Source organism: Lutjanus erythropterus, chromosome 19, assembly GCF_056507025.1.
Source record: "Lutjanus erythropterus isolate fLutEry1 chromosome 19, fLutEry1.hap2, whole genome shotgun sequence".
NCBI classification, from domain to species: Eukaryota; Metazoa; Chordata; class Actinopteri; order Lutjaniformes; family Lutjanidae; genus Lutjanus; species Lutjanus erythropterus.
The window spans coordinates 3,198,530-3,225,231 of NC_139335.1; the positions used below are offsets into that span (position 1 = coordinate 3,198,530).

General features: G+C 40.0%; 3 protein-coding genes across 5 annotated transcripts; 1 reads left to right on the forward strand and 2 right to left on the reverse strand.

Moving 5' to 3' along the window:
• Positions 1 to 1,236: 1,236 nt before the first annotated feature.
• ddx42 (DEAD (Asp-Glu-Ala-Asp) box helicase 42) lies at positions 1,237 to 10,629 on the reverse strand. Its single transcript, XM_084745266.1, has 18 exons — positions 10,495 to 10,629; positions 8,481 to 8,699; positions 8,193 to 8,343; positions 8,030 to 8,091; positions 7,562 to 7,598; positions 7,025 to 7,177; positions 6,823 to 6,927; positions 6,045 to 6,164; positions 5,761 to 5,937; positions 5,513 to 5,641; positions 5,306 to 5,405; positions 5,165 to 5,212; positions 4,978 to 5,075; positions 4,420 to 4,696; positions 4,071 to 4,297; positions 3,871 to 3,981; positions 3,237 to 3,368; positions 1,237 to 2,534 (listed from the first exon to the last, which is right to left on the reverse strand). The coding sequence occupies exons 2-18, from the start codon at positions 8,690 to 8,692 to the stop codon at positions 1,950 to 1,952; spliced, it is 2,724 nt and encodes a 907-aa protein (XP_084601392.1). The 5' UTR covers positions 8,693 to 8,699; positions 10,495 to 10,629; the 3' UTR covers positions 1,237 to 1,949.
• On the forward strand, positions 10,608 to 22,157 carry strada (STE20 related adaptor alpha). 3 transcript variants are annotated; one of them, XM_084745262.1, is made up of 13 exons: positions 10,608 to 10,743; positions 12,321 to 12,385; positions 12,900 to 12,957; positions 14,798 to 14,826; positions 17,584 to 17,686; positions 18,070 to 18,191; positions 18,476 to 18,584; positions 18,687 to 18,810; positions 19,297 to 19,468; positions 19,602 to 19,706; positions 19,791 to 20,044; positions 20,135 to 20,177; positions 21,143 to 22,157. In XM_084745262.1, exons 2-13 carry the CDS (start codon positions 12,332 to 12,334, stop codon positions 21,296 to 21,298), a joined length of 1,329 nt encoding a protein of 442 aa, XP_084601388.1. In that variant the 5' UTR covers positions 10,608 to 10,743; positions 12,321 to 12,331; the 3' UTR covers positions 21,299 to 22,157. The 3 variants fall into 3 exon arrangements, with proteins under 3 accessions (XP_084601388.1, XP_084601391.1, XP_084601389.1); XM_084745265.1 differs by lacking the exon at positions 14,798 to 14,826; XM_084745263.1 differs by lacking the exons at positions 12,900 to 12,957; positions 14,798 to 14,826.
• A 21-nt stretch (positions 22,158 to 22,178) lies between these two features.
• Positions 22,179 to 26,202, reverse strand: rnf113a (ring finger protein 113A). Its single transcript, XM_084745267.1, has 10 exons — positions 26,082 to 26,202; positions 24,720 to 24,799; positions 24,512 to 24,610; positions 24,091 to 24,198; positions 23,618 to 23,727; positions 23,413 to 23,519; positions 23,210 to 23,299; positions 23,036 to 23,129; positions 22,850 to 22,956; positions 22,179 to 22,337 (listed from the first exon to the last, which is right to left on the reverse strand). The coding sequence occupies exons 1-10, from the start codon at positions 26,185 to 26,187 to the stop codon at positions 22,270 to 22,272; spliced, it is 969 nt and encodes a 322-aa protein (XP_084601393.1). The 5' UTR covers positions 26,188 to 26,202; the 3' UTR covers positions 22,179 to 22,269.
• Positions 26,203 to 26,702: the final 500 nt, after the last annotated feature.

A 26,702-nucleotide genomic window follows, 5' to 3' on the forward strand; every position in this document is an offset into this window, starting at 1 on the left:
AATTTCAAGGCACACCTGTATTCATATTCATGTAAAACCGCCTTTGAGTCAGTGAGTACTAGCCAATCAGAGGCAGAGTTCTCACAGTGTGGGTGGGAAAAGAATTAGGTGTCAATCAATAATGTAGCACACTGTAATAATATTCCCCATCCAGCAACTGCACAAGAACTGGGGTTCACTTTGATCAAAGATTTTTAAAGGTTTTTATATGAGTGTATACAAAGTAATGATACAATAAATAAATTTTTTATTTAACATTGTATATTGCATTAATAATGTATGATTGTCACAAAAACCCACAGCACACCAATGTGCCTGGGCACATCAGTTAGGAGCCACTGCTCCTGTGTGCCGTCTCTAGTGGAAAAAATGCTGTAAAATGCCCTCCAGTGTCCTTTAGTGGCTAAAAATGAGGTAAAGTGACCTCTAAAGTGCCCTTGTAGTAGACGAAACATAAGGAAGGGTGGCCCAACGTCTGAGAGGCCTTCTGGTGGACAAAATACCTTCACATCACAACTTCTGGTGCCCTGATTCTGTTTGTGCCCCTGCCCCTCAGACAGCTGGAGTCCACCAGTGAATATCAAAGCAGGGATTAACAGCTGATTTAGAATCATCGGTGTTTACTGGCCTCCAGTGGTCCCAGTTAGAAACTGCAGCCTTACATGTTGTCATGCAGTGTTACTTGTAATATAACTGATATTTAAGTCCATATTCACAACTTATTAGTGTTATCGTAGTAGACAACAACATCAGCATTGATAATAGCTGTGAAATTTTATTTAATAAAAGTTTTCTACTCTGGAAGGAAGGAAGGTTTAACTAAAGAGAATATTTTTTTTTTCACAACAGGCTGAATATGTAAGTAGTATTTTATGACTCTGTAATAGTAATTATATATTTAATTTAATCCAGACAATAAAGATAAAAATGGTGCTTGTGCAACAAGGACTCCTGTGTTTCATGTTGCTCTGTGCTTCACACCTCAGGTTTGTGGTTTAAAGTCGACATGCCTGTTCCTCTGCCTCATGAACTGCACATAAAAAGACTAAAATATAAACTTAATGTAACTGCATAAAAACAGCCAATTTAAGAAAAAGTATTACAGGTGTATTTGATCTGAGAACAACTTTATTATAAATGTAAAAGACTGAACTGAACAGAACAGCTGTGCAGATGATTTCAGTGGGAAAACAGATGTGACATAAGTTTGAGTGTCATAGAAAACAGATACAAAAGTAAATGCCAAATGAGTCTTTTTAATCAAAACTTAATATTTTCCATGTGTGAATGTACAGTTGAAATTCCGCTCCTACAAACAAATGCATTTTCTTGAAAAACAATTCAGAAGCATAGAGACTAAATGCCAAGGAAAGGCACTTCACTAAAACTTAAAAACAGACACAAAAAGAGCTATACACAGTTTCTGACACGTCAGCGTGTGACTGTGGATAATCAGAGCGCCTTCAAAAATGACTAGAGTTTAAGCTTTGCAGATTAACAAAATGCAAACACACAAAACACACTTGGCAAAAATCCAAAATAAAGCGTCAAGTTTGCAAGCACAAAAGCATGTTTGGAGCTCAGTGAGAGGAAACGACAACAACCAACACAACCTAACTTTGAATTGTTTACTGACAGCAGGATTCATTACAGCTCTATAGCTCGACCCTATTGACTTACAATAACAACAGTCTTGATGGTATATGTACAGTGGCTGTCTCTGAGCTCTTGTGTCGATCTATCTGACACACTCTGTTGACCTCTGGCCAAGTCACGAGGTCCTAAACAACCTGACAGGAGCGTCAGTATCCTTTCTTCACAGTCTACATGACCCCCCCTCTGGTCCTGTGCTTGTCAGCCTCTGATATGCTCTGCTATCTGCCTACAGGAGAGACAAGCTCATCATGGAGCAGTTGGTTACACCGATTATTCTACTGATGTGTTTTTCTTTAGTTGTCCCACCTGCTCTTTCTACGTTTTGGTGGTTCTGGGACAGCGAAGCTATCATCTCCTCTGTCCCTGTCTCCCCCGTCCCTCTCACTCCTCCGATCCTCTCTGTCTCTCCTGCTTCCGTCTCCGTTACGACTATCGCTGTGACGGCTGCTGCTGCTGCTGTAGCGGTCCCGATCCCCGTAGCGGTCCCGATCTCTGTCTCCATGGCGATCCCGGTCTCCGTAGCGATCATCTCCACTGTATCGATCGCTCCTGTCGCTGTGGCGGTGGTAACTGTCTCCGTGGCGGCCCCGGTCCTCCCCGTGTTTGTCCCGTGAGCTGTCTCTCTGTGAGGGAGGGGCAGGCGGAGGGTAGCTGTGCTGTGAAACTGTCTGGCTGGTGGGCACTGAGCTCAGGGAGCCCGCACTTGTGAAGCCAGACATGGACAGGGACATGCCCTGAGGCCGTTCTGAACCGTTGGCGGCCTCAGTCGGCACCGAGCTCAGGCTGCCGGCGCTGGTCCAGCCTGACGAGCTGCTGGACTTGGTGCTGAGTTTTGGAGGGCCGCTGGATGCAGCCACAAAGTGGCTCTTATACTGAGCCTGGAAGAAAAGGAGACGTTGAGAAGAAGAGATTAACTTCCTGGGAGGCAAAACAAGAAATTTTCACTTTGACACTTCAAGTCAAGGATTTCATTGCCTCAAAGTAAGCCAAGACAAGGCAGAGTTCTTTCACATCACATTTCAACAACAAGGAAATTTAAAGTGATTTATATAAAACATAAAACATATCACAAATGTAAAAGGAACATTTCAATAGAAAACATAAAAATAAGATAAAACAGGACAGTAAAATTTAGAGTGCAGTTTAAGATGTTATAGTCTCAGATTTGATTTAATGAAAGAAGAGAAAAATAAAAAGGTCTTCAGCCGTGATTTAAAAGAAGGAAGTCACAGCAGAACCGCGTTTTTCTGGGATTCTGTAGTGCATAAAAACTGAATGCTGCATCTCCATGTTTAGACATTTTTTCTTTCCTATAAATAGAGCAGTTTTCTGACTAGTTAAAGAAAACATAATACAACAAATTACAGGCTGTCAACCATAACGCAGTAAAAAGATAAAATGTAGGAAATTAATGTATGAAAGTATGAATTACACACATGCAGAGTCTTACAAAGTAACAGCCATAGTGGAGCAAAATAAAAAAAATCAGAAATAAGGAGTATGAAAGAAAATATCAATAACTGTGTTAATAAAGTTAAAGATATAATAATGAAAGGAGACCAACTGGGAAAGACTTTTACCTGGAAGGCTTGTTTCATTGCAGACATGCGATCTCCCATCGCCCCGGTGGCCGGTTTGCTGTAGCCTTCGTAGCTGCTGGTGGAAGACAACAAGCTGCTGCTGCTGCCGCCGCCGCCACCACCGCCGCTGCCCTGCAAAGACAACGGAGAGTCACTCACTTCTCTCTGAAATGTCCCCAAATATCATCATGGACATCCTTAATCTAGAGGAAATATCTGAGCCATCATAGAGGCTTTACTGCTGTCACAGGGTCCAAATTGTGTATTGTGGAGTTTATGTTCATATTTATTCATTTTATAGCACTGCTCTCAGTGGATCACACACAAAAAAACAACTTATTGACTAATGTATACCAACTGTGCAATATCAATATTTCCTATGTGCAATAGTGTAAATTCAACTGTTGAGTTTGTTTCTTGTTTATATTATTCATATTGTTTCATTTCCTCTTGTTTAATTTATCTTTTTTCTTATTTTTTTTTATTGATGCTTCTTTAATTTTCTATCCCCTTTGCTTCTGTAACAATACAATGCAAATTCCCCTTGTGAGACTAATAAGGGATTATTTTATCTTCTCTCATTATACCCACATTACAAACAAGCTGATTTGCAGTGTTGTAATTAGTAACTCACAGAGCTCTCAGCCCCCAGTCCTGGTCTCTCTCTGTAACCAAGACCACCGCCGCCAATATTCAGCTTCTTTCCTTTACCTCCCTTAAATCGGGATTTCCTGAACCAGGGATTCTGTGAAAAGATATGTCAGCAGAACAAAGTTAAAAACATTCACTCCTAAAAAAAACAATACATTTGCTCTACAGCTCACTTTTCCTCACCTGCATGGCTAAATCCATCAGTTCTTTGGAAACGGACTGATTTGCTCCCTCTAGGTTTCTCACAAGGTCACCGGCGAACGTGGTGTCTTTGCTGGTGAGGAGAGTATAAGCCACACCCTTCTCTCCAGCGCGACCAGTTCGACCAATCCTGTGTGTGTGCGTGTCAATGTCTCGTGCCACGTCGTAGTTCACCACCGTACGAATGGATGGGATGTCCAGACCACGAGCTGGAGTACGATTAAAACGGGAAGCAGGAAAATTGTTAAAAAACATAAATTTATTTGATAAAACTGTAGTTTTGTTATACAGCTCCCTATATATAGTACATTAAACTGTAAATTGTACTCACCAGCTACATCAGTGGCAACCAGAACAGGCAAATTCTTTTTCTTGAAGTCGCTGATGACCTTGTTCCTTTCACTCTGGTCCATGTCTCCATGCAGGAGGCCCAAACTGTAGCCCTCCTGCGTCAAATTGGTAGCCAGTTCCTCACAATTTGCCTTCTTAGTGACGAAAATGAGGACTGAGCCAGAGGAGGTGAACTCGACCAGCCGTCGGGTCAGCCAGGTCCATTTATCCGAGCCGCTGAGCAGCAGCTCCACCACCTGAGTTACATCCTCATTGGCCTGGTTAGAGAGGACGGTAATTAAGAACAAGAAGTTAAGATCTTATCTGCCCTGATATTTATTCTGCATCCCTAAACAAGCATTTAAATGTGCAATGCTTTAAAGTTTTCAATGAAATGTTAAATTAGGAGTACTGATACTGTATTTAAGAATTTTGTAGCCTTAAAATTGTGTTTTGGGACTTTGAGACACAATGAAAATAAAGATCTAATTTGCTTCTTTGTGTAGCTACAGCTCTAAAAACATTTTTATGTTTGCAGATAACGTGAGACACTGCATACCTCTCCGATGTCTCCCTGCACCACACGAATAGGATCCACCAAGATGTCTCTGGCCAGCCTCTCAATCTTCTTTCGGAAAGTAGCGCTAAACAGAAGGGCTGTGAAAGTCGTATCAAGAATTATAAAAAGCACTCTAAGCCTTGCTATTTACGAATATAAAACACTGTCTTATTACTAACACACTTACTCTGTCGGTCAGGGCGGACATGACTAGCAATAGATCTAACCTGATATTCTGAAAGGGAAAAGAGAAATAAGCTGAAGTGCAAAAAAAAAAACAAAACAGGTTAACAAATTCTGTGTTACAGCACTGATGATGCCAACCCACCAAAGCCCATATCAAACATGCGATCTGCCTCATCAAACACCAGGTATGTCACTCTCTGCAGGGACGTGGCCTTCTTTTTAACATGGTCTATCAGACGACCCTGAGCAAACACACAGAAACTGGAATTTGTTGCAGCAGTGGAGTGTGAATTTTTTTTTTTTCTTAGAAAGCAGGTCAAAGTCAGGAGTTGGTTGTCTCTTCTCTTACCGGAGTGCACACCACAATCTCTGCTCCCTCCTGCAGAGCTTTGGCCTGCTCCCACATGCTGCCTCCTCCGTACACCGCCACCGAACGCAATGAGTAGGCTTTCCCGAAGCGCTTACATTCTGCATGGATCTGGCAAACATTTTTAGTGACAAATAAATGAACTAACTCTCTTAATGATTTATTTTTAGTTAAAAAACAACAACAAATATCCTTTAAACGTTCACAAAGCCTGACTTAGTCCCTCTCACCTGCTGACAAAGCTCTCTGGTGGGACACACGATGACTGCGATGGGCCCTTCTCCTGCCTCCAGTTCCTTTTGGTCCATGATGTGAACCAGCATGGGCCAGATAAAAGCTGCAGTCTTGCCACTGCCAGTTTTTGCGATACCGATCATGTCACGTCCAGACAGAGCTATGGGCACACCCTGAAACCCGGATTGAGAGTGAAAACAACAAAAGATTCTTCATGAAATCATGAGAAATTATTTTAATATTCAATATGTCGCAACCTTAAGATAAACCTGCACTGTACCTGGCACTGAATCGGTGTGGGCTGAGTGTACTCAGACTTTCGGATCTGGTGCATTAGCTGCTCATCAAAGCTGAAGTGGGCAAAACTAGTACAAGGTTTTGGTGGTGCAGCACCAGAGACCTGAGACAGACACACAAAAATCAAAAAGTGGAAATCAAACAACATGCACAACATTTACAACAGTTGCATCCCCAAAGATTTTGCTTCCACAGCCACCACAGCCAGAAACATTGCTATAAACTGGATTGAGGATAGAACAAAATGACTGGTTCAGACATGTGTATCACTTTAGCTATAATAACATTTATATAACAGTAGGGTTGGACGATATGTTAAAACTTTCCAGATTCAGATTTAATTTGTTCTAGACCACATATTGTGGTACAAACATAAAACAAAGCAAGAAAACGATGGTAAGCGACCAAAATAGATTCACATCACAATCATATCACCAACTAGGTCACTTAAATAGAGGCAGGACATTACTCAAAAATGCACCCTATCTACCTACTACCCTTGGTTTATCTGTCTGCAGTAATAACACAAGTTCAAACACAGATGGATTAAGTATTTTGGCAGGTACTGCTTTCTATTGTCAACACTGATTGTGTTATTACATTTAAATAAAACATGACATTCATCCCCCAAAGATCTGTCATTACATGAAGTCCAAACCTTTTTCCCATTCCACATCTTTGTAACAGCTGGCGATGGACTATCGCCATTATACTCATCCACTCTAACCCTATATTTCACTGAGCAAGAATCCCAGACTTACCCTCAAGTTCAGTTTCTGCCTCAACTCCAACACTTGACTTCCAGTCAGGTTGCTGAGCTCCTCGTGCTCATTGTAGAAGTTTTTCTCAAAGGGTGCGTAATCAATCTATATTAAAAAAGACACAACAATTGCAAAAAAATCACTCATGATACATGGTAAAGACTGAATGTTGATCTGTGCTCATTGGTATATTCCACTGCACCTCAGAGTGGTCAATGGGAGGAAGCGGCAGGATAATCTTCTTGGTGGCAGAGGCGATTGGGTTCCCATCACTGTCATAGTCAATATTTTCATCCTCCTCTTCTTGCGTCAGCCCGGCTGTGGGATTCTCTGCCATGTAGCGGAAGTAGGCTTCCTGCAGAGAGCACAGCATTTCATGTGAACAGCTGAGCCAGTCTGCTGCTTACCACAGCCTCCAGGCAGCAGTAACTGACACCTGAAGAGACATTCAGCTTTATAACAGAAGGATAAGTGACTGTTCACAAACTGATGTCAATTATTCTGTCACTTGCTGCAACAATTAAACATGCTTTTTTTTTTTTTTTTTACACTTTTTTTAACAACAAGAATAATTTAAACAACTCCATCATAATGATCCTAAATGCAACCTGCATGGTCAGATTGAGGGGAAGACAGGGGGCTTTGTAAGATTAGACAGGACAGATTTAGGGAATATTTGGTCTGGAGACCGCTCTGATCAACGATGTAGTGGATGAAGAACTTTGGAGGGCTCACTCACTTGTTCATCTTCTTCTTCAATGTCATCACGAATACCCCTGAAATGACAAGCGGAGAAAAAAAAAACTTCCCTGCGGCTCGTTCATACACCCAAGACAGCCCACATCCCACTTTGACTAAGGTCACTCTGCTTACCTGATCATATCTAATAAGCCAGCAAATAAGCAAAAACAGTGCTTGATGTGCAACACTCTGTGCCAGTAATTTGAAAAACTTAGGATATCATTTCTGCATAAAGCCCAAATTCCTTTTGGTAGTTAAAACATCTGTGAAAGCAGTGAATTGTACAGGAGTTCAATATGATCATCCAAAATTTGTGGGCTTATTTTTTCTCTCACATAATATTAATTCAGTTGTGGGTAATTCTTTTTATTTCTAGTCAAATTATAATTCAAGCACCTACATAAGGACCTTAGAAGTGACTAAAAATCAAACAACATTAAAACGTGTGAGCACATTTAAGTCTTACTTGGCTGACTTTTTCTCCTTTTCCTTTTCCTCTAGTTTCCTCATGTCTTTAGCTGCTTGGTTCTGGAAGACAAAAAAAAAATAAACAGATAGATTTAGCACTTGGAAGCATATTATAGTTTTTTTTTTTGTTTTTTTTAACCTAACTATATGTCTCTTCTCACCTCAACCTCTGCCATGAAGGCGTCCAGTGGGTCATCTTCACTGTCTGAACCGCCACCAGACTGCATCTGGTGCCGTGTCGGAGAGTTCTCAGCCGGGATGTACGGCAGATCCACGTTGCTGCTGGATTCATCTTCATCATCTTCAAAATACCTTGTTGACATAACAAAGGTGCAGTTTTATAATGATCAAATATCACTAAACGGATCGTGTACTGATGGTTTTCTCAGGGGTTTAACTGAACATATGTGTAAGTGTATGCATGTGTATGAAATAGATGTAATACTCACGCATTTTCCTCATCAAAATTTGCTCTTTTTGTCCCTATTTTGTAGAATGATGGGAGCTGCTGATTCTTCCCATATCCCCCACTTGACCCTGTGCCTCCAAATGACGTGTGAGATTTCTGAGCGAGTTGAGGTTCCTCTTTTTTCCCTGCAAGGGAAAATCCTCCAAACCCAAACCCTCGCTTCACACCCGGACCACCTTTGTTCCAGTTCATGACTGTGCTGTCAAAACAAAAGGGGAAACAAGTCTTAAAATTGCTAAATAAACCAATATAGCTGGACAGGCCAATATCAGCCGATAATTTATTGTGTATCCCTCACACCAAACCTTGTTTTAAAAATCAGAATTGGTTTTACTTGCCCAGTATGTGTAAACACACAATGCATTGCTCTCATTGTACTTACACAGTAATAGACATACAGCTAAGAAAACACAAGAATGTGGGAAAAATAAGTGCATGTAATGTAGAGCAATTTAGAAATAAAGACTGAATGAATACACATATGTAGAGTGGATACTTGTGTAAAGTATATGCATGTATACATGTCTATAAATTATATTTAGCGTACAGGATTTATATTAATAATGACAGTGCATAATAATGTGTGTATGTGTTAAAAACTGTATTTTAAACTGTGAAAATATAATCTGTAGTGGAAGTGAGTGGATGTTTTATTGTATTCTCCGGTTCTTGGTTCTTCATTAAAGGTACTCCTGATAAAATGTGACTCAGCACTTGTCTGAATCATGGAAATCCCTCTTGAGCTTGACATTTAGTAAACAATGACCACTCAGCAGGGGTATTTTGGTGAATAATGACAGTAACTACATAAAATGATGGATTATTAGTCATAACGCCAAGTAGTAAATGGACCCAGACAGCCATTCACTTTTCCTGTTGGAGTCTCTGTTTTTGGTTGCTGCTTTTTAAATCAACAGAATAACCTACTGGATATGTTAGTACAGACCAAGAAAACCAAAAAAAAAAAAAAAAAAAAGAACATTCTATGATCAGTAGGGCCGCAATGATTAATCGATTACTAATCTCAAACTATTTTGATAATCAGTTAATCGGTTTGAGTAATTTTGTGCTAAAAAAGTAAAAATTCTCTGATTTCAGCTTCTTACATACGAGTATTTTCTGGTTCATTTCATCTTCTATGACAATAAACTAAATGTCTTTGGTTGTTGGTAAAACAAGACATTTGAGGACGTCATCTTCAGATCGACATTTTTCACCAATTTCTTACATTTTTTCTAACAATCTCGAAAATAATTGAACCATTTATCGACTATGAAAATAATCCTTCATTGCAGCCTTGAAGATCAGCTTTCTTGGTGCCAGCTGTATTGAAGCCTATGGGAGAAGCACACTAAAACCCAACATATTTACATTGTATGACCATTGATAAAGAAATTCTAAAGTGATGTAATGTCCCTTCTCTCTTTTTTAAGTTTTATTAGTGCAGACATGCATTAAGTACCATTTAACAACCATAACGCATGCGTTGTTATATATATAGGTAGCTGTGCAGGTTAAACATAAAAGTTGCCATAAATACTCGTAGTTCATGTGTCATTATGTCCATGGAGGTACGCATGTTTACCAGAAAGAGACAGTACATTCATGTTGTTCTGCAGGAGAGAGCGGTAGCTATATCCGACTCACAAACTGACGTTTCCACGTCAACCAAAAGTTGGTTAGCCATTTACTAAATACGAAGATGCAAAGAAAAACAACAATAGGATTCAGGTGCTATTTAGGGCGGTTACTTTGCATTACAATAACTCGATAGCAACATAACATCGATGACGATGTCTCAAACATATCGCTAGCGTTAGCTCAAGGCCGCAAAATGGGGCCGAGGTGGGGGTGTGCGCGGCAGGGGTCGACACTTTGCCGTGAATGTGATTTAGTTAGGATGATTCTCACAACCCCGTGCAGTGAACAATAACATATTCCATTAACGGAATGTACCGATAATTTTCTAACAGTAGCAAACAGGGCGTATTTACCTGTTTCTGCTGCCAGTGATATCTCCCTCTGTGTTTTCAGTAGACCGAGCGCGGTTTCATCATCTGTGCGCGACAAGTTTCTGGTTGGTTCGTTGGTGTGATGTTGTTCGTGCGCGACACGACGCTCAACCCTGAACCAAGCTCACCAAGCTGCCAAAAACATCCGCTGGAGAGGATGGCTCGCTAAATAAATTATCCTTAAATGTAAAAATACTCCAACTAAGCATTTCCGTTTTAAACATCACATAGGTAAGTTGCTGAAACATTAAAATAAAGCCATTTCTTGTCGCTAAAATAAGTCAAGAGAGTTGCTTTAGCTAACGGTAATTTCTAGCTTGCGCTAGCAGATGGGCATGACAGATTAGCGAGACATTAGCTAGAATTGAGCTCTGCTTTTGACGAATCTGTTATAAATTAGTGTTATGTTTTTGCTTAAACAAGGAAGTAAACATCTATATGTTTGCAGTATAACCGCCCTTATTAAAGTTGTGTTTGTTTGAACCCCAGAAATCTGCATGAAAAAGGTATCATTACTGAATCTGAATCAGAAATATTCTATTTGATCGTTTAAGTTACAGATGCTCCCGTTAAACAATAGAAATATATATAAGCTTAGAAAATAAGAAGTATGTAAAAATAAATACATTATACTACAATATTCAAAAGAGATAATATGATAGTAATAATTATAACAAATATATGCAGAAAGAAGTGTAAAGGTGCATGTGCCTTATCTACAATATGTAACAACAATATATACATTTAAAAGTGCAATATATGTAAAATAAACGACCAATAGAAATACAAGAAAGGATGTAAAAAGCCAGTACTAACCCCTGAGAGGTCACCTGGGTGGTAAACTTTACTTTGCATTACATGATTTAAAATGAAATGGTGTTTGGTCTTTCACTGAAATCTTATTCTCTACCAGTGACTATTTTTAACATACATACTGATCAGTATTCTTCCTAGAAAACTTTCGACACAGATGTGAACGCTGCCTTTTCTTAGAGTGCACATATTAATTCTGTCTATCTATCTATCTATCTATCTATCTATCTATCTATCTATCTATCTAGACTTCAGCATGTCTGCTCAAAGATTGTACCAAACTATTAAGTTGTCAAATTGTGTATTGGAGACGCTAGTGATTGATCACTAGTCACCTTCACAAATTTGACTGATTAGAGGTGTAATAACTGATAATGCATGTTTTGTGTTTTGGTTTCCTCATGTTTTGGTTTCATCTGCCTTGTTAGTTTAGAAATTTCAGTAATTGCTCCTCATCTGACGCTGTTTTAAGCCTTTTCTTGAATAAAGTCAAGCAGACAAGTGCAGCAACTTCAAGCAAGAACCTTATTGTTGTTCTGTCATTCTGATTGTGTAAAATGTTTGTGCCTATGCTGGAATAATTTAAATAAACTTCAACTGAGAAAAAGAGGTGCATTTTTATCTTGATAATTATTAATAATTAATTGATTATGTTCAACCAAAAACACACAAAATTTGTATCCCTAGTGCATATACTGAAAGAATGCTGTCTGTCTGGTAGAATTACATCAGACCTTATATCAGCTTTGGCCATCAAACAGAAGATTTAGCGTCCCACAGGCTCAACTGAACAGATTAAAGGTCTCTTGTTTTCAAACTGGCCTTTAAGAAGGTCTCAGTGTCCCTGTTTAGAAAGTACTGAATATAAAAGTGACAGATTAAATGAATCAAATCATGAGAATGATAGACCAACCACAAATGACTTGTCAGCAGCAGGACGAGACCAAACCGAGACGTCTTCTCCCTAACAGTTTTTTTTGTGCTTGTCTTCACAGGTATTCCCTGGATGTGTTTCGGTATTTCATATGTAACACACCAAAGAGGATCCATGTCTTTTCTTGTAAGTGTTTGCCTGATCCGTCTTATTTTAGACATGTCTTTACACAATCAAGTTCATGGACAAGGATTAAATGTAAACTTAGGTTTAAGATGAAACCTACATTATGCTTAAATTTTTAATTTATATTACCATTGAAGTTTGCCTTTGATCTAGAAGAAGGCTTAATCCCTGTAATGGAACCGGTCTGTGATGACGTGACAGCTTTCATTGCAGGCAGCCAGGCACTATTTTTATTATGATGAAACAATTACATACATTTATATTTATAAAGTTCTTACAGAGACTGGTTTGTCTATTCACCCAGCGCTGCTTATGGATAAGAAAGGCTGCATGAAATTGGCTTCCTCTTTCTCTATGGCTTTCTCTTTCACACAAGAGACAAAACTTTGAACAGCTGCAAAGTCAGCATGAACCATCTTTATTCAACTGCTTTAGATGTGCTTATATTTCCTTGGAACATTTTCTTATTCTTGCTTGCATTTTCTCTCTTTTTAACTGTCTGTCTGCCTGCCAGCGTTGGGTATCTGAGAAATTGAGTGTGGAGAGCCTGCGGGACTTGGAGTTATTTGGAGGTGAGGTCAAAGGCAAACCGAGCTACAAACAAAGGGTTCAGCATTCCCAAACCACTGCTTACACATTAGGCACAAAGAGAAAACAATATTCTGTTCTAGTCGAAGCTTTGCTCTTAGTGAGTGGTTTCTTTGCTCTGCTTCTCAGGTGTCATCCTTGAATTACAAGTATGAAAGTTTTCCATCCAGTCAAGCAGTCATCTGTACTTTTCTTTAATGGACAGTTCACCCCAAAGTCAAAAATACATATACATATGCTTTGTTTTACCTGTAGTGCTATTTATCTGTCTAGATAGGCTTGTGGTGCTCAAAGTGCAAAAAAATACATTTTTTGGTGGTAAATTTTTCAAATGTATGTTTTTTGGTGCTCTGAGCCCTACAAGCTGAGTGTCAGTTCCATTATACTGGAGAGAGGGCAGACATCTTTATGACCAGTATCTCCAGAACTCAGCAGCTCACACCAAAACTATCTTGATGATTTAACAGCATTACAGGCAAGAGGAAAAATACGTGTTTTTGATTTTGGGGTGAACTGTCTCTTTAAGCGTTTCTGCCTCCTTGTTTCTGTTTGCAACAATAATTTAACAGAGGATGGTACCATTTGACTTAATGCTCCTTGCAGATGTGTTTATCTTGTATCTTGTGCACGCACTTGATTTTGGCAGTCAGTTATTTTCATTTGCTCTTACCTATATTGCACATTTATCCCTCTTGTGGTAATTTGTGCATGTGACCACATGCACTTTATTGAGCAATAAAGTCTGATTTTTATCAAAACTTTTAGCTGTATTGGATATAGATATGACAGAGTAGAGAACTCAGTGTGGCGTCGAGCTTTGAGATAGCAGTTAGGTTTGAGCCACATGTTCTAGTTTTCAAGCTTTATTGGTGAGTTCAGACAGATCCAATCCAATATCAGTATTGGGCGCTGATACTGAGCTCTGTTGTCTTTGAAATGTTGGTTTTTTTCTTTGGACATATGCAAGATGCCGCAAGTAGGTGGAGGTGGAGAGAAAAATTAATACTGATATAATAATAATACTGTGATATTTTCAGCGATCACATTGAGACCCTAGATCACATGGCTTTGATAAGAAATTTACAAGTTCTGTACTGTGATGTGAAAGTAGAGTGAAAGGGAATTTTTCAGGACTGTAGTTTGTGACTTTGCATATTATATATAATGATTATGAATCAGTGGTTTGTTTTTGTTTGTTTGTTTTTTTTAATTATCCATATAATTTCTGTCACACTCTTGAAGCTTTTGTGCATTAATGAAATGCTCTGGGGTGGATTAAGCTTTGTTTCTTTGCAAGCGTTGCCTCATTTTCATTTCCTTGTGGGCAGGTCATTGCTCAATGTTGCATGTTTGTTCAAGTGTATCATTTCTGTTTTGGCTGCGCTGTGTTCCCATCGCCTTACATAATATCTGGGAAGAAGCTACAGGGTTTAGTTTGATTGTTTTTCACTTTTTAATTTGCTTTGGGAAGAAAATATTTAATTAAAGTCTTTTATGCAGATGCAAGCACTCTATTGGTGTAAGAATTAATTTCTGCATTCCAGTTTAATCTTGTTCCCACAAGCTAACATGACAACTGTCTGTATTGATAGCAATGCGTCACTTTGTGGGAGGTCACCTGAAAGACAAATCTGCTGGTTTGAAGAAATCCTGTTAGCAACGGGGAAACCGGCAGAGATCACCTATCAAATTCTGCAGCTTGCTGCAAACTCCAACTATCAAATGTTGCACTTCCCAGTTCAAGAGCTGCTCTAAACACAGATCCTTCTCTTGTTTTGTGTGTGTACATGTCTTTATGTCATTGATGTGGTTTTTCTACCCCAGAGCAAGCTCAGGGATTCTCTCACAGGAAAGTAAGTGTGGTACTCCTGTCACTGCATCATCACCCCCCATTTGCCTTCTGTGTATGTGCGTGCATGCATGTGTATGTGCGCACACGGATTTATGTATAGAAGAATCCACAACCCCCCCCCCCCGAGGCTTTGCAAATTTATGTATGCATGAGTGTGTAGGTCATGACACGCGCTGTACACACTCGTAGCTCAGAAGGAGATCTCACCTCACTCACCAGAGCTTCTGTTGGGGAAGACGGGGAAACAGGAGAGCGTATAGTCAAGCTTTTTTCCTTTAAAAGATAATAAATAGTCCTGTCTGAGTTGTCAGTGTGCTGTTAACTTGCTGTGCTCCAGGTAATAATGCTTTGTTCTGGGTTTTGGTGTCACCTCACTAAAAGTCAAATGTTTGTTGTGTTTGTGTTCTGACACTGCCTGTCTGTGCTGACAGCCTGCTGTTAATGATGAACTGACAGTGTCACACTTTTAGTCACACAGCCACTGTGTGTCCCTGCGGGCTGTGGAGGGATGGAGTTCCATGTGTTCAGCTTAAGCAATGCATGGCAACCTCCTTCTGAATCTGATCACATTTGTATGGTAACCTATGTGATTAGATCAACATTTACAGATGTTCCCTTAATTGATGGCTGCCATAGCATGTTTGACTTCATGTCAGTTTTAATCTACAGTCTGTAAAGTTTATATGTGGCAAAAAAAAGAGCTGAGACTGTCTATCATGAGCAACTCCAGACAGAGTTGTGATGTTGGGAGTTGTGCTGATCTTGAAGTCACCTCTGGTCCAGAGGATTAAATTATGCTCAAGGATGTAGGGTTGAGCCCTCTATCATTGTAACATCATAACCCCCGAACCAAAGTTTTTCGGTTAGTGTGCAAAATCATGAATGTGTAATACCTGTGCTGAAATCTACAACACTTTTTCAAAAAAGTTGCGACATTGTGTAAAATGTGAATAAAAACAGAATGCAAAGATCTGCAAAGACAAGATATTCAGTGTTCAAACTGATTAACTTTATTGTTTTTTGTAATTATACATGCATTCAGAATTTGATGCCTGCAACACGTTTTAAAAAAGTAGTGACAGGAGTGTGTTTACTGCTGTGATACATCAACTTTTCTTTTAAAAACACTCAGTGAGCATTTAAGAACTGAGGACACTTATTTTGAAGTTTTGAAAGTGAAATTCTTTCTCATTCTTGCTTGATATTCAACTTCAGGTGATCAACAGTCTGGGGCTTCTCTTGTATTTTACGCTTCATGATGCATCACAGCTGACAAGTTTGTTAGTCAGTCTAGTTCCTGAACTCTTTTACTATGAAGTCACGCTGTTGGAACATGTGCACAATGTGTCTTTGCATCGTCTCGCTGAAATAAGCAGGGATGTCTCTGAAAAAGATGTCACCTGGATGGCAGCACATGTTGCTGTATGCACCTCTCAGTATTGATGGGGCCTTCACAGATGTGACAGTTACCCATGATGCCCTGGGCACTAACACATCCCTAGACCATCACAGCTGCTGTCTTTTGAAGTTAGTTCTGGTAACAGTCTGGATCATCCGTTTCCTCTTAAGCCCAGAGGACATGACGTCCGTGATTTTCCAAAACCTGGAAATCTGAAAGGTGGAAAAGTTTCCACTTTCTGTCAGTCCATCTCAGATGCTTTTTGAACATTCCACAACTTTTCCCACTCTTCTGTTGCTCTTGTCCCAACCTTTCTGAAACATGTTGCAGGCATCAAATTCAGAATGAAAAAAAAAAAACAGTAAATGAGTTTGAGCATAAAAAAATCTTGTCTTTGTACTGTATTCAAATTACAATAGGTCAGAAAGTATTTGCAAATCATTGCATTCTGTTTCTATTTACGTTTTACAGAATGTCCCCACTTTTTAGGAATCCATGTAGTAGTAATTTAACATAAGTGTACGCTTGGTTAATGTAAGTGCACCTTAGTACCTTAGGACCTCCAGCAACGATATCATTGTACATCACGATGTTTCACTGTCTACATCGCCATATCCCAATTTGGTAGACATCAACCAGCCCTACAAGGAGGTGCACTGTTCTCATTTTGAAAGTGCGTCTTCCTTTTTGGTCACCATGGACAAAATATTCATGCAGCTTGCCTTCATTTGCCTCCACAGCTCACTGCTGCAATCTGTCCATTTCCATCATTTGAACAGCGATAAATTGATGGAATTCAGGAGTCCTCACTGCCAAGAATATTAACTTTTCTCTACATATATGTGTGATGCACTAGGCTGACATGTTTTAACTATGCAATGTTTAGGCCACTCTTTGTAATTCTGTATTTGCTTGATATTGTGTTGATAATATTATTATAGAAGCAGAAGTTAAAGAGTAATCACATATTATGGTTTCACTAATACCAATGTGTTACCACTGTCTTGGGCCGTAACACGTGTAGTTTTATTTCTAAGTGGATCTATGTTAATGGACTATGTTTTCATTATTAGATCTACAGTAGATACTTGTTCATTAAATATTTCGCTGGTGACAGTTTGGAGTATCAAACTAATGTCTTCCAATTCGTGTTTTTTTTTTTTTGGTTAGTAGCAGGGGTCATGCTAACACACCTTGATAACACACCTCACCCTGTCCTCTGGAGATCTTTTAACAGTTCTCACACATACAACCCTCTGGTAGTCACTCACAAGCTCCTTAACACAGTCCTGCACTGTAGACAGTGGACTCACAACCTGTCCTCATTCGCTCTGTTTCCTCCATCCCTCCATCCTCCAGGCCCATGAGGACAGCCAGGAGAGCCTGACCTCCCTCCCACGTCGGGACACCATGGGCAGCTTTCTCCCTGACAGCAGCTCCTACGAGCTCCTCACCGTTATCGGTATGTAAAGGCAAAGACACCTGGACTTGGCTGTTTGTATTGATTTCAGGACAAACAGATTTCACTCACTTTATATATTAGCAGTAAACCATTAGATGCTGTGTTGGCTACACCATTATTTTAAAAAAATTAATACAGTTCCACACTGTGTTCACATTTATACATGGCAGACACAATAAAGAGATCGTTATTCTGCAACCAAAAAACAGCCTGCAGATTCTGAACACAACACACAAGCTCAATGAAGCCCGCCAAACTTCCTAAGCTATGCATTTGTTTGTTGTGTTACAACACACAACATAAATACTCAAAAACCAACAACAGATGGTTGTGTAACAATGATGGGAATAGTTGCATAAATGAAGCCCGTGTGTGTGTTTTAGGTCGGGGCTTGGACGACTTGATGACTGTGAACTTGGCTCGATACAGACCCACTGGGGAGCACGTAGCCATCCGACGGATCGACTTGGAGTCATGCACTAATGACATGGTCACCTACCTGCAGGTCTACATCAGCACTCGATCCGATCGCTCTACCATGACTCAGCTGTAGTCTTGTGTAGCCCTGCAGTCTGGGCCTCTCTCCGTTCTCTTAGTGGATAAAACTTCCCTGCTGTCATCTCTCAGCCTCAGTGGGAATACTTACGTAACCCTTGTCTCTGTGTTCTGATTAATGTCCCTGTCTTTACTGCTCACCATCCTATTTCTAATTAGAGTCAGAATCCTCTTTTCTTCTCTGACTGTCATCTTGACATAATAAGATGTAATTTTCTTTTCTCTGCCTCTCAGGGCGAACTGCATGTGTCAAAGTTGTTTCACCACCCCAGTATTTTACCCTACAAGAGTGTCTTTATAGCTGAAAATGAGCTGTGGGTCATCACCCCCTTCATGGCTTATGGTAAGAAATGCACTTTACCTCACTGTATAATAAGTATAGTATGTTACCAAGTACCCTGTGCTAAAAAAGGTTGTTTTTCTCATCATGATAATGTATTTTCAGGGTCAGCCAGAGATCTGATCTGCACACATTTCACTGATGGAATGAGTGAGCTGACCATCGCATACATTCTGTTGGGCATGCTCAAAGCTCTTGAATACATCCACCACATGGGATACGTGCACCGGTACGATACACAATTATCTTGGCTTTGACATGACTTTTTGTACCACATGTAATGTTTTTTTCTGTCAAAACAGAAACAAAATATTTGGAAACTGTTCAAGAATTGTTCAGTGTTTCTCCTGGTTACACTCACCATGTGATGCAGCCATCATGGGACTCTAAAACACTGGGCCTGAAAGTCAAATCTAGGGGAGTTAATATAACTCTAATTTCAGAAAAGCCAGGGTGCTGAATGTGTGTATTTACAGTTTATCAGTCTGAACTATAAATATCTTGTCTTTCAATTTGAATATAGGTCAGAAAGCAAACCATTGCATTCTGTTTTTATTAATGTTTCACACAAAGTCCAAACTTTTTTGGAATTGGGGCTGCATATTGGGGTTCAATAAACTGACAGTATTGATAAACCACCATGCCGACGTAACCATACTTGTAAATACAGGTCAGTGTGATATTCAATGTCTTAACTGTCTTTGGTTGTGCATAGGAGTGTGAAGGCCAGCCATGTTTTGATCTCAGCGGACGGACAGGTCTGCATGTCGGGTCTACGGAGCATCTTCAGTCTGATCCGTCATGGCCAGAGGGCCAGAGTCGTCCACGACTTTCCCCAGTACAGCGTTAAGGTGCTGCCCTGGCTGAGCCCTGAGGTGCTGCAGCAGGTACGTTCATTGCATTCATACTGTTTCTGCCTCCCGGGTCTTTGTGCTGCACTGATGAGCACAATTAAAAGGAATTAAAGTGGAACTGTGATGAAATTGGCTGTAAATTTAATATGTGAATGTTTTTCCTCAGAACCTGCAGGGCTACGACTCTCGGTCAGACATTTACAGCCTCGGCATCACAGCCTGTGAACTCGCAAATGGACATGTGCCCTTCAAAGACATGCCAGCTACACAGGTGAGAAGAGACCTATAACTCTCTTCTGTCTAATTGAAGTAAGGTAGGTAAACTAAACACTCCTCATCCACTTCACTGTCACAGATGCTGCTGGAGAAGCTAAATGGGACGGTGCCATGTTTGCTGGACACCACCACTATCCCACCAGAGGAGCTGTCGCTGAAACCGTCCCGCTCTGGGGCCGACTCTGGGATCTGTGAGGGTCCGGGAGCAGGGGGCGTTCGCCATTCCAACGGAGAGCCCTCATCATCATCATCAGGTCACCCCTACAACCGCACGTTCTCCCCACACTTCCACGCCTTTGTCGAGCTGTGCCTACAGCGAGATCCAGAAAAAAGGTTGGTCTTTCTCTTCCTGCACGCTCAGATATTGTACAGGACATGTCGAATTTTCGAGACATTCATCGGTTTCCCTTTGTTTTCCTTCAGACCATCTGCCACCACGCTCATAGGTCATCCCTTCTTCAAACAGGTGTGTAATCCTGCTGTTATCACTATTATGTTATTATTTATTAACTGTGGCCTTTTTACATCTGGTCCATCAAACTATATTATTAGCTTAGTAGCTAAAAGCAAATGGCACAGCACTTCCACAGTCCTTACAAAATCTGAAATGCAATAATCTGAATTTTTGTCCTTAAAATGTCTTGAATACAATTTTGACAGAGCTGAAACACTAAATTATGAAGTTAACCTTCTTTTCATGAAGTTGCATTAACTTCAGGCTCGCCTTTAATGTGCTTTAAGGAAAAGTTTGTATTGATCAGTCTGTGACACACCCAACTAGTGTGTCCCAGTGTGGTGTGAGGGCTAACCTGGTACTTAAATTAATAAAACATCATCATCATAGGCTTCATACAAACATAAGCAAGGAAAAGTTAGCTCTGCTTTAATATGAAGACAATCAGAGCGTTCATCTAAAATACAATCACATCAAGCTACAGTTTCTTACCAATGTCTGAAGGTGACAGCAAAGAGCATTTTATTTATGTATTTTATTTGAAATCAAAGGCCATATTAACTCATCAGAGGCTCGTTGGATCAAACTCCTTGAGTAGAGAGTGAAATGATCCATTAGTCTCTCTTTTGAGTAGCCAGTCGGTTGTATTTTGTCCTCCAGCAGATCAATAAACATTAATGCACTGATAGCTCTCTTTCTCCTCCCCGAGACAGCAAATATGAAACAAGGTCGTCAGTCAGTGCCTGAAGAAAATATGATACAACACATCCAAATTGATACTATCCAGTGAGAAAATGAGACAAAATAAGATAGAAAGATGCAGATGTAGTTAGTGACACAGAAAATGCTCTACCGTTTGTTTCCACTTGTTCTACTTTGAATAAAAGAATGAAAATACTTATTCTGTTAGGTCTGATGTGAAGAATACATTAAAATATTTAAAGATTGTCCTCCAAATGTTTATTTTTCTCTCTCAGATCAAACGCCGGCCCTCGGAGGCGCTTCCTGAGCTGTTGCGGCCCGTGTCGCCCATCACCAGCTACGAAAGCTCCCAGCCGCAGGACTCTCCCTCTGGACTGGCGAGTCTGGAGTCGGGTCTCAGCCACCTGGAGGTGGACGACTGGGACTTCTGACAGCGGAGGACTCGGTGGGGAGACGCTTGCAGGAATCTGATGGGGAACTCTCCGAGCGTAAAGGAGGAGATTTGTTTTTGTAACGGCCCCCTTGTAAATAATTCAGATCTCAAACTAAAAGGAGTTGCTGTTTGCAGACAGAGGTTGAAAGCCAGCAGCCATCTTGCCTCTTTTTGATGTCTCTCGCACGCTTTTGTTCTCTAGATATGCACAGACTCTTGCACTGCACTGATGGCCTCTCTCTTTGTCACACACACACACACACATCAAGCCCCATGGAGCGAAACACACCAGGACTCCTCTATTCCTCATGCTGCTGCTGAGGTTTCAGAGAACGGTCTATGGATGCAGATGTAGCCCAAACCTAAAGATCCAGATCAGTGGGAAGCTGCTACTAATCATTCCGAGGGGACACTCTACCTCTTGTTTGAACATGGCCGCTTCGTGTGGCCCACATGCTCAGTGAGGGTGCACACCGGTCCTCAGAGCTCACTCAGCCCTCTCTACACCAGACGGAAGGTTTCAACTTTGTCCCGAAGGTCAACTAAATGAACAGCATGTACACGTTTCTTAGCGCTCTGCCTGTGTTACAGTGTAAACTACATCTCATGCTTTATGCATCACTTTTGTTGCACACAGGTTAAGTATAACATCTGTTTAGTTTAACTTTGCGAGCATAGAAGTTTGTATTTCCTTGAACTTACTCTGGGTGTAATGTTACTTATGTCAGATGTGAATGTTACATTGGTGCTTGTTTTGTCAGCTTGTACATTTGAAAGTGAGGGCGAAGCAAAGTGTTGCAAATGTCAAACTTGACTTTTAACAAATAAACATTGTTCACTTTGATGTTTTAACTTGACGATACCACGCAGTGAGACAGTTAACTTTCTAGAAAAGTTATTTTATTCCAAATTTACAAAAACCAAACAAGACAAACACGTAAAGGGAGGGTTGAAAAGGTTCAGATGTTGCTAATCTTCTTCATCTGATGGTGGCTGGTCTGTTGCAGCTTGATGTTTCTCCATCTTGGCAATCAACTCTGGAATGAAGGGAAAATAATACAAAATATTTAATATCCTCCACAAGCAGATATAAAGTGTTCATCGGAGACCAGAGACTCCCATGTTCTACTGGGTGAAATGACTGTTTTTACTTATGGAGTTTGGTCATTTTGAAAAAGTCCAAACTTTTTGGCTCATATAACAGCAGTTTCCTGTTGGAAAACGCTGTTGGACAGCAAAGTAAAATGGTGGAAATATTCTAAATATTGTGTACAATTAAACTAATGATTTTTTTTAAGTGGACCTTTCTTAAGTGGCTAAAATACCTTTTGTTGTTAGACTGATATAGCTGTCATCGGCCGATAATCGGCCAACCGATACATTTGTCTGGTTCTACTGTGGTTCTGATGTCTTGATTAGACCTTAGATTTATCTATCATGTCACACACATTGTGTTTTTAAAACAATAACATATTAATGTGCAGCCAAAGATGCATGCATCACATGAATTCCTTTCCTTCTCAAAGGTCTTGTCAGAGAACCTGCTTACCTTTAGCAGGGTTGAAGACACCGTTGGTTTGAGTGTTGCACACATAGCAGCGCTTGGACTTGCGGTAATGTTGGAGAGCACAGGCCTCGCAGAAATAGTGCCTGCACCTGAGAGAAATTGAATTGGTTAACACACTGCAACTGGTACTTAAAAGGCTGTGCAAGGTGAAGAGCAAAAGAGGCTTACTTTGTGATGATGGGATTCTTGAAAGACTCTCTGCAAATGAAGCACTTAAAGGGCAAATCCTCCTCGTCGCTGCTCACCTCGTAGTTCTCATCATCTAGATGAAAGCGCAGTATTGTTCAGGAAAGGCTGATGCAGGCACACAATACTAACATGAACTCATCCTCCTTCACTCACCATTAGCTCCATATCTGCCCTCTTCCAGTTCCCGCTCAATCTGCCAGCCATGTTTGTAGTCCGACCTGTCGTGAAGGAACTTGCAGCTGTCTGATGGCATGAGAAAAGAACGTGAAGCACACTGAAGTGAACAGTCAATGTGTTAAAAATGTTAGTCATTCAACAGATGACTGATTTTCTAACAGTACACATCTCATACGCACCTCCAAAACCACAGAAACCAGTCTCCTTATAGTCTTTGCAGATGTCCGGCTGGTAGTCCCACCTGACTGTGGCTCTCAGGTGTTCAGGGGCGCGGATTGGTCCTTTTCTGTTACAAAGATTACATGCATCAACAGTAACTGATTACATATTAGCAACCACAGATGAAGAGACCATGTGATGAGCATGTCTCACCTTAGTACTCACCTGACCATGCCAGAGGAGGCGTTGCCCATGGTGGTATCTTTTGGCTTGATGAACTTCTGGTAGTTGTTGATGCCGCGGTAGATTTTATCGTCCTCTTTACCCGTCAGCTCCTGTTGAAGGAGGAAGAGGTTTAAACTAATGGTTCAGTTTTCCAACATAATCAAATACTGCATATTTAAGTAAAACTAGGGTTGCAGAAATTGTGGATTTTCTACTGCTAGTTGAATACATTAACAATCAATCATTCGTTAATCATAAACCAAACCAAATCATGAGAAAACCTGCAAGTTCTGGAAAAATGGTAAACAAAACAAACGCTCTCAGTTAATACATTCATACATTCTTGGTAATTAATCATTAACATTCGTAACTAAAACATATATTGAAATGTCTGAGAAATATTTCATTAATCTATATGAAACTGTGGGATTCATAAAAATGTGACATGAAGTATAACAACACTTATCTCCTACCTCTTGGATCTTCTGACTCCTCTCAAAGATGGCCTGAGCGTCCTTGTCTCTCTCTGTGTCCAGCTCATATGTAGCTGTTGCACCCATGTCCTCTGGTCCCTCTGGTTTCTTGGGGGGTGGGGGGTTGAAAGAAAGGCAAAGTGTGAGAAAGATTTTCATCAGTACTTACAACAAAACCATGAGACTGTGGCTTCACACCAACATACCAGTCAAATCATCATCAGAGCTCATAAACACATGAATACAGAAGGAGAATAACATTTTTCAGCCACTAGGCAGCCTGAAGGTTACTTATGTTACTCACTGCCACTGAAGGAGACAATTGTATTTCATTCACTTTCCCTGAGGGGATTTAAACCATTGAACTGTATGGTTTCTGCCACTCTTACAAATGCAATATGAAAGAAGAATCTCAACTTACTGCTGACCGTGTGGACTTGTAGGCAACAGTGATCTTCTTGTCCTCTTTGTCATCTTCACTTTCACTAGAAGACACAGCATCTCTCTCCACCTTCTTTGTCTGAACAGAAACAAGACCAACATCAATTACCTTCCTAGTTAACTGCTGAATATGTTACTCTTAATATTAGTATTACTACAATTATTATTCTGTATTCGTGTTGTTTTACCTTTTGAATCATGGGGTTTACTCGACTCTCTTTCTTTGCTCTTCTGATCACTGAGCTCTGGTCTTCATCACTGTTGCCATCTGAAAAAAGAATAAGATTAACTTACTTTTTACGTTTTGTGTTGAAGTCGGACTGTGGTTCTCCATGTGAAAGAACTAAGTTTATTTACAGCTACCATTCAAGCCCACAGGTGATGACTGTTGACAACTGACAATTTCTAGAATTACCACAGTTTGAAACTGGGGCTCAATTTCTCAAAACTCTAAACATAAAACAGAAAAGAGTTAACCATTTTGTAAAAGCTCAACACATCTCAAAACCAAGTTATCTCTCCTCAGAACTGATTCTCATACCTTACTGACAATTCACCAGGGTATACGGTATATGACGGTATTTATACGAAAGAACAAATTGCTAAAAGTTGTTCTTGCATATATGACATTACAATGCTATGTGTCTACGATGCAAGAAGCTTTCTTAGAGAATTGTTGCTGGGTTTAGATGCTTGGTGTCCATATAATAATGAATGCACAGGAAAAAGTATCCTTATTGCACAGAATCTTTCTAAAGGACCCGATGACACTCGTTGCTGCAGATACCAGGACATCATTTGTTTGAACAGAGATGTTTTACAGGTATATTATGTGGCTAATAAGCTGCTTCTGTAGTCAGAAGAAACATCAAAAAGTAACTTATTTTCTCTCAATTAAAAAAAAGTTGCAACCTCTATGTTTCAGATGACTTCATTGATATTTATGGTATTGAAAAACATACCTTAGGGTTTGTTTGTTTTTTAAATATCCCAATATACCATAACGCCTTGATACAACCCAAGCCTTGCTTAAAAATACCTAAACAAGCACCTGAAAAACTCAAAAGCATTGTCTACTTTATGAAATCATGACCCCGAATACATGAGTGAAAACAATAAGATTGTGCTTAGAGTTTACCAGCCTGGACCTTTGTTTTTCATACATGAGCTTCACGTTTTCAGATTTGTGTGAACAGTTCTAAAAAATTAAATGTCAAGCGTCATCTGAAAACAAGTTGGCAGCACAAATTCCGAGGGAGCTTGAACGCAGCACAATGAGGTAACCTACACACAGAAAATTCACCATATACCCACAGTTTACAGTTGTCCTCATCTTTCCCTCGTTCGTAAAGCGTTTGGCTCTGATCAGGTAAGTGTTTCTGTCATTATTAAAGACAATAACACAAGAACAGACGAACATTGATCACTGTAAGGTTACGCTAGTTTGTGTTTGACATTTCAGGACCGTTGACCAAGCCACTACGTTTCTAACACAACGTATTTTCACCATGAAAAACACTACAAACATCAGGTAATTGACTAATTACTACCTTTGTCGCTGTCGCTTCCTCTTCTCTTTCGTCCAGAGAACTTCTTGGTAGATTTTTTGAACAGAAAAGTGCAGGGGCCCGCTTTTGGCTCCTCGGAGTCCGCCATCTTGCCTTCAGTATATAAATAAGCGCTGTCACCACAGCGCCTCCTGGTGTCCCGGAGTCCTCAGTTCAAACACGAGCTGGGTTACCTGCCTCCTGCTGGTCAAGAGAAGAATCACTACTGTGAAAAATAAATGTATACTAAAGCCAAAACATATTATAAATGATTATAAATATTATATAAAATATTCTAAATAAACTGTTCAATGAAGATGTGAACTGACATTCATAAAATAGATGTTTAATTGTAGGGCCCGACTAATACTGGATTTTTGGGGCCCATGCCAATACCTATATTAGAGAGTTAAGAAATTCAGACATCACTATATCGGACAGTATTTGTCTATATAAAATCAAAAATGACATCAAGACACTGAAGCAGTAACTTTTCAATGGTACCTTTAATAATTATAAATAATAATGAATAAAAAAAAAACCCACACAAATAGAATGACTGAATTAAAAGAAAGGATTAAATATGTAATGCAGCCTTAAAAACAAAAAAACAATCTGCATTAT

Excerpts from the sequence above, each read along its gene's own strand:
- strada (XM_084745262.1), top strand. The coding sequence starts at position 12,332 with ATGTGTTTCGGTATTTCATATGTAACACACCAAAGAGGATCCATGTCT. Across the intron at positions 14,827-17,583 it reads AGGGATTCTCTCACAGGAAA|GCCCATGAGGACAGCCAGGA; the intron begins GTAAGTGTGGTA and ends TCCATCCTCCAG. Across the intron at positions 20,045-20,134 it reads CAGCGAGATCCAGAAAAAAG|ACCATCTGCCACCACGCTCA; the intron begins GTTGGTCTTTCT and ends GTTTTCCTTCAG.
- rnf113a (XM_084745267.1), bottom strand. The coding sequence starts at position 26,187 with ATGGCGGACTCCGAGGAGCCAAAAGCGGGCCCCTGCACTTTTCTGTTC. Across the intron at positions 24,199-24,511 it reads ACAAGTCCACACGGTCAGCA|AAACCAGAGGGACCAGAGGA; the intron begins GTAAGTTGAGAT and ends CCACCCCCCAAG. Across the intron at positions 23,300-23,412 it reads TGGTTTCTGTGGTTTTGGAG|ACAGCTGCAAGTTCCTTCAC; the intron begins GTGCGTATGAGA and ends TCATGCCATCAG.
- ddx42 (XM_084745266.1), bottom strand. The coding sequence starts at position 8,692 with ATGAACTGGAACAAAGGTGGTCCGGGTGTGAAGCGAGGGTTTGGGTTT. Across the intron at positions 5,938-6,044 it reads CCACACCGATTCAGTGCCAG|GGTGTGCCCATAGCTCTGTC; the intron begins GTACAGTGCAGG and ends TCCGGGTTTCAG. Across the intron at positions 4,298-4,419 it reads GGTTGCCACTGATGTAGCTG|CTCGTGGTCTGGACATCCCA; the intron begins GTGAGTACAATT and ends ATCGTACTCCAG.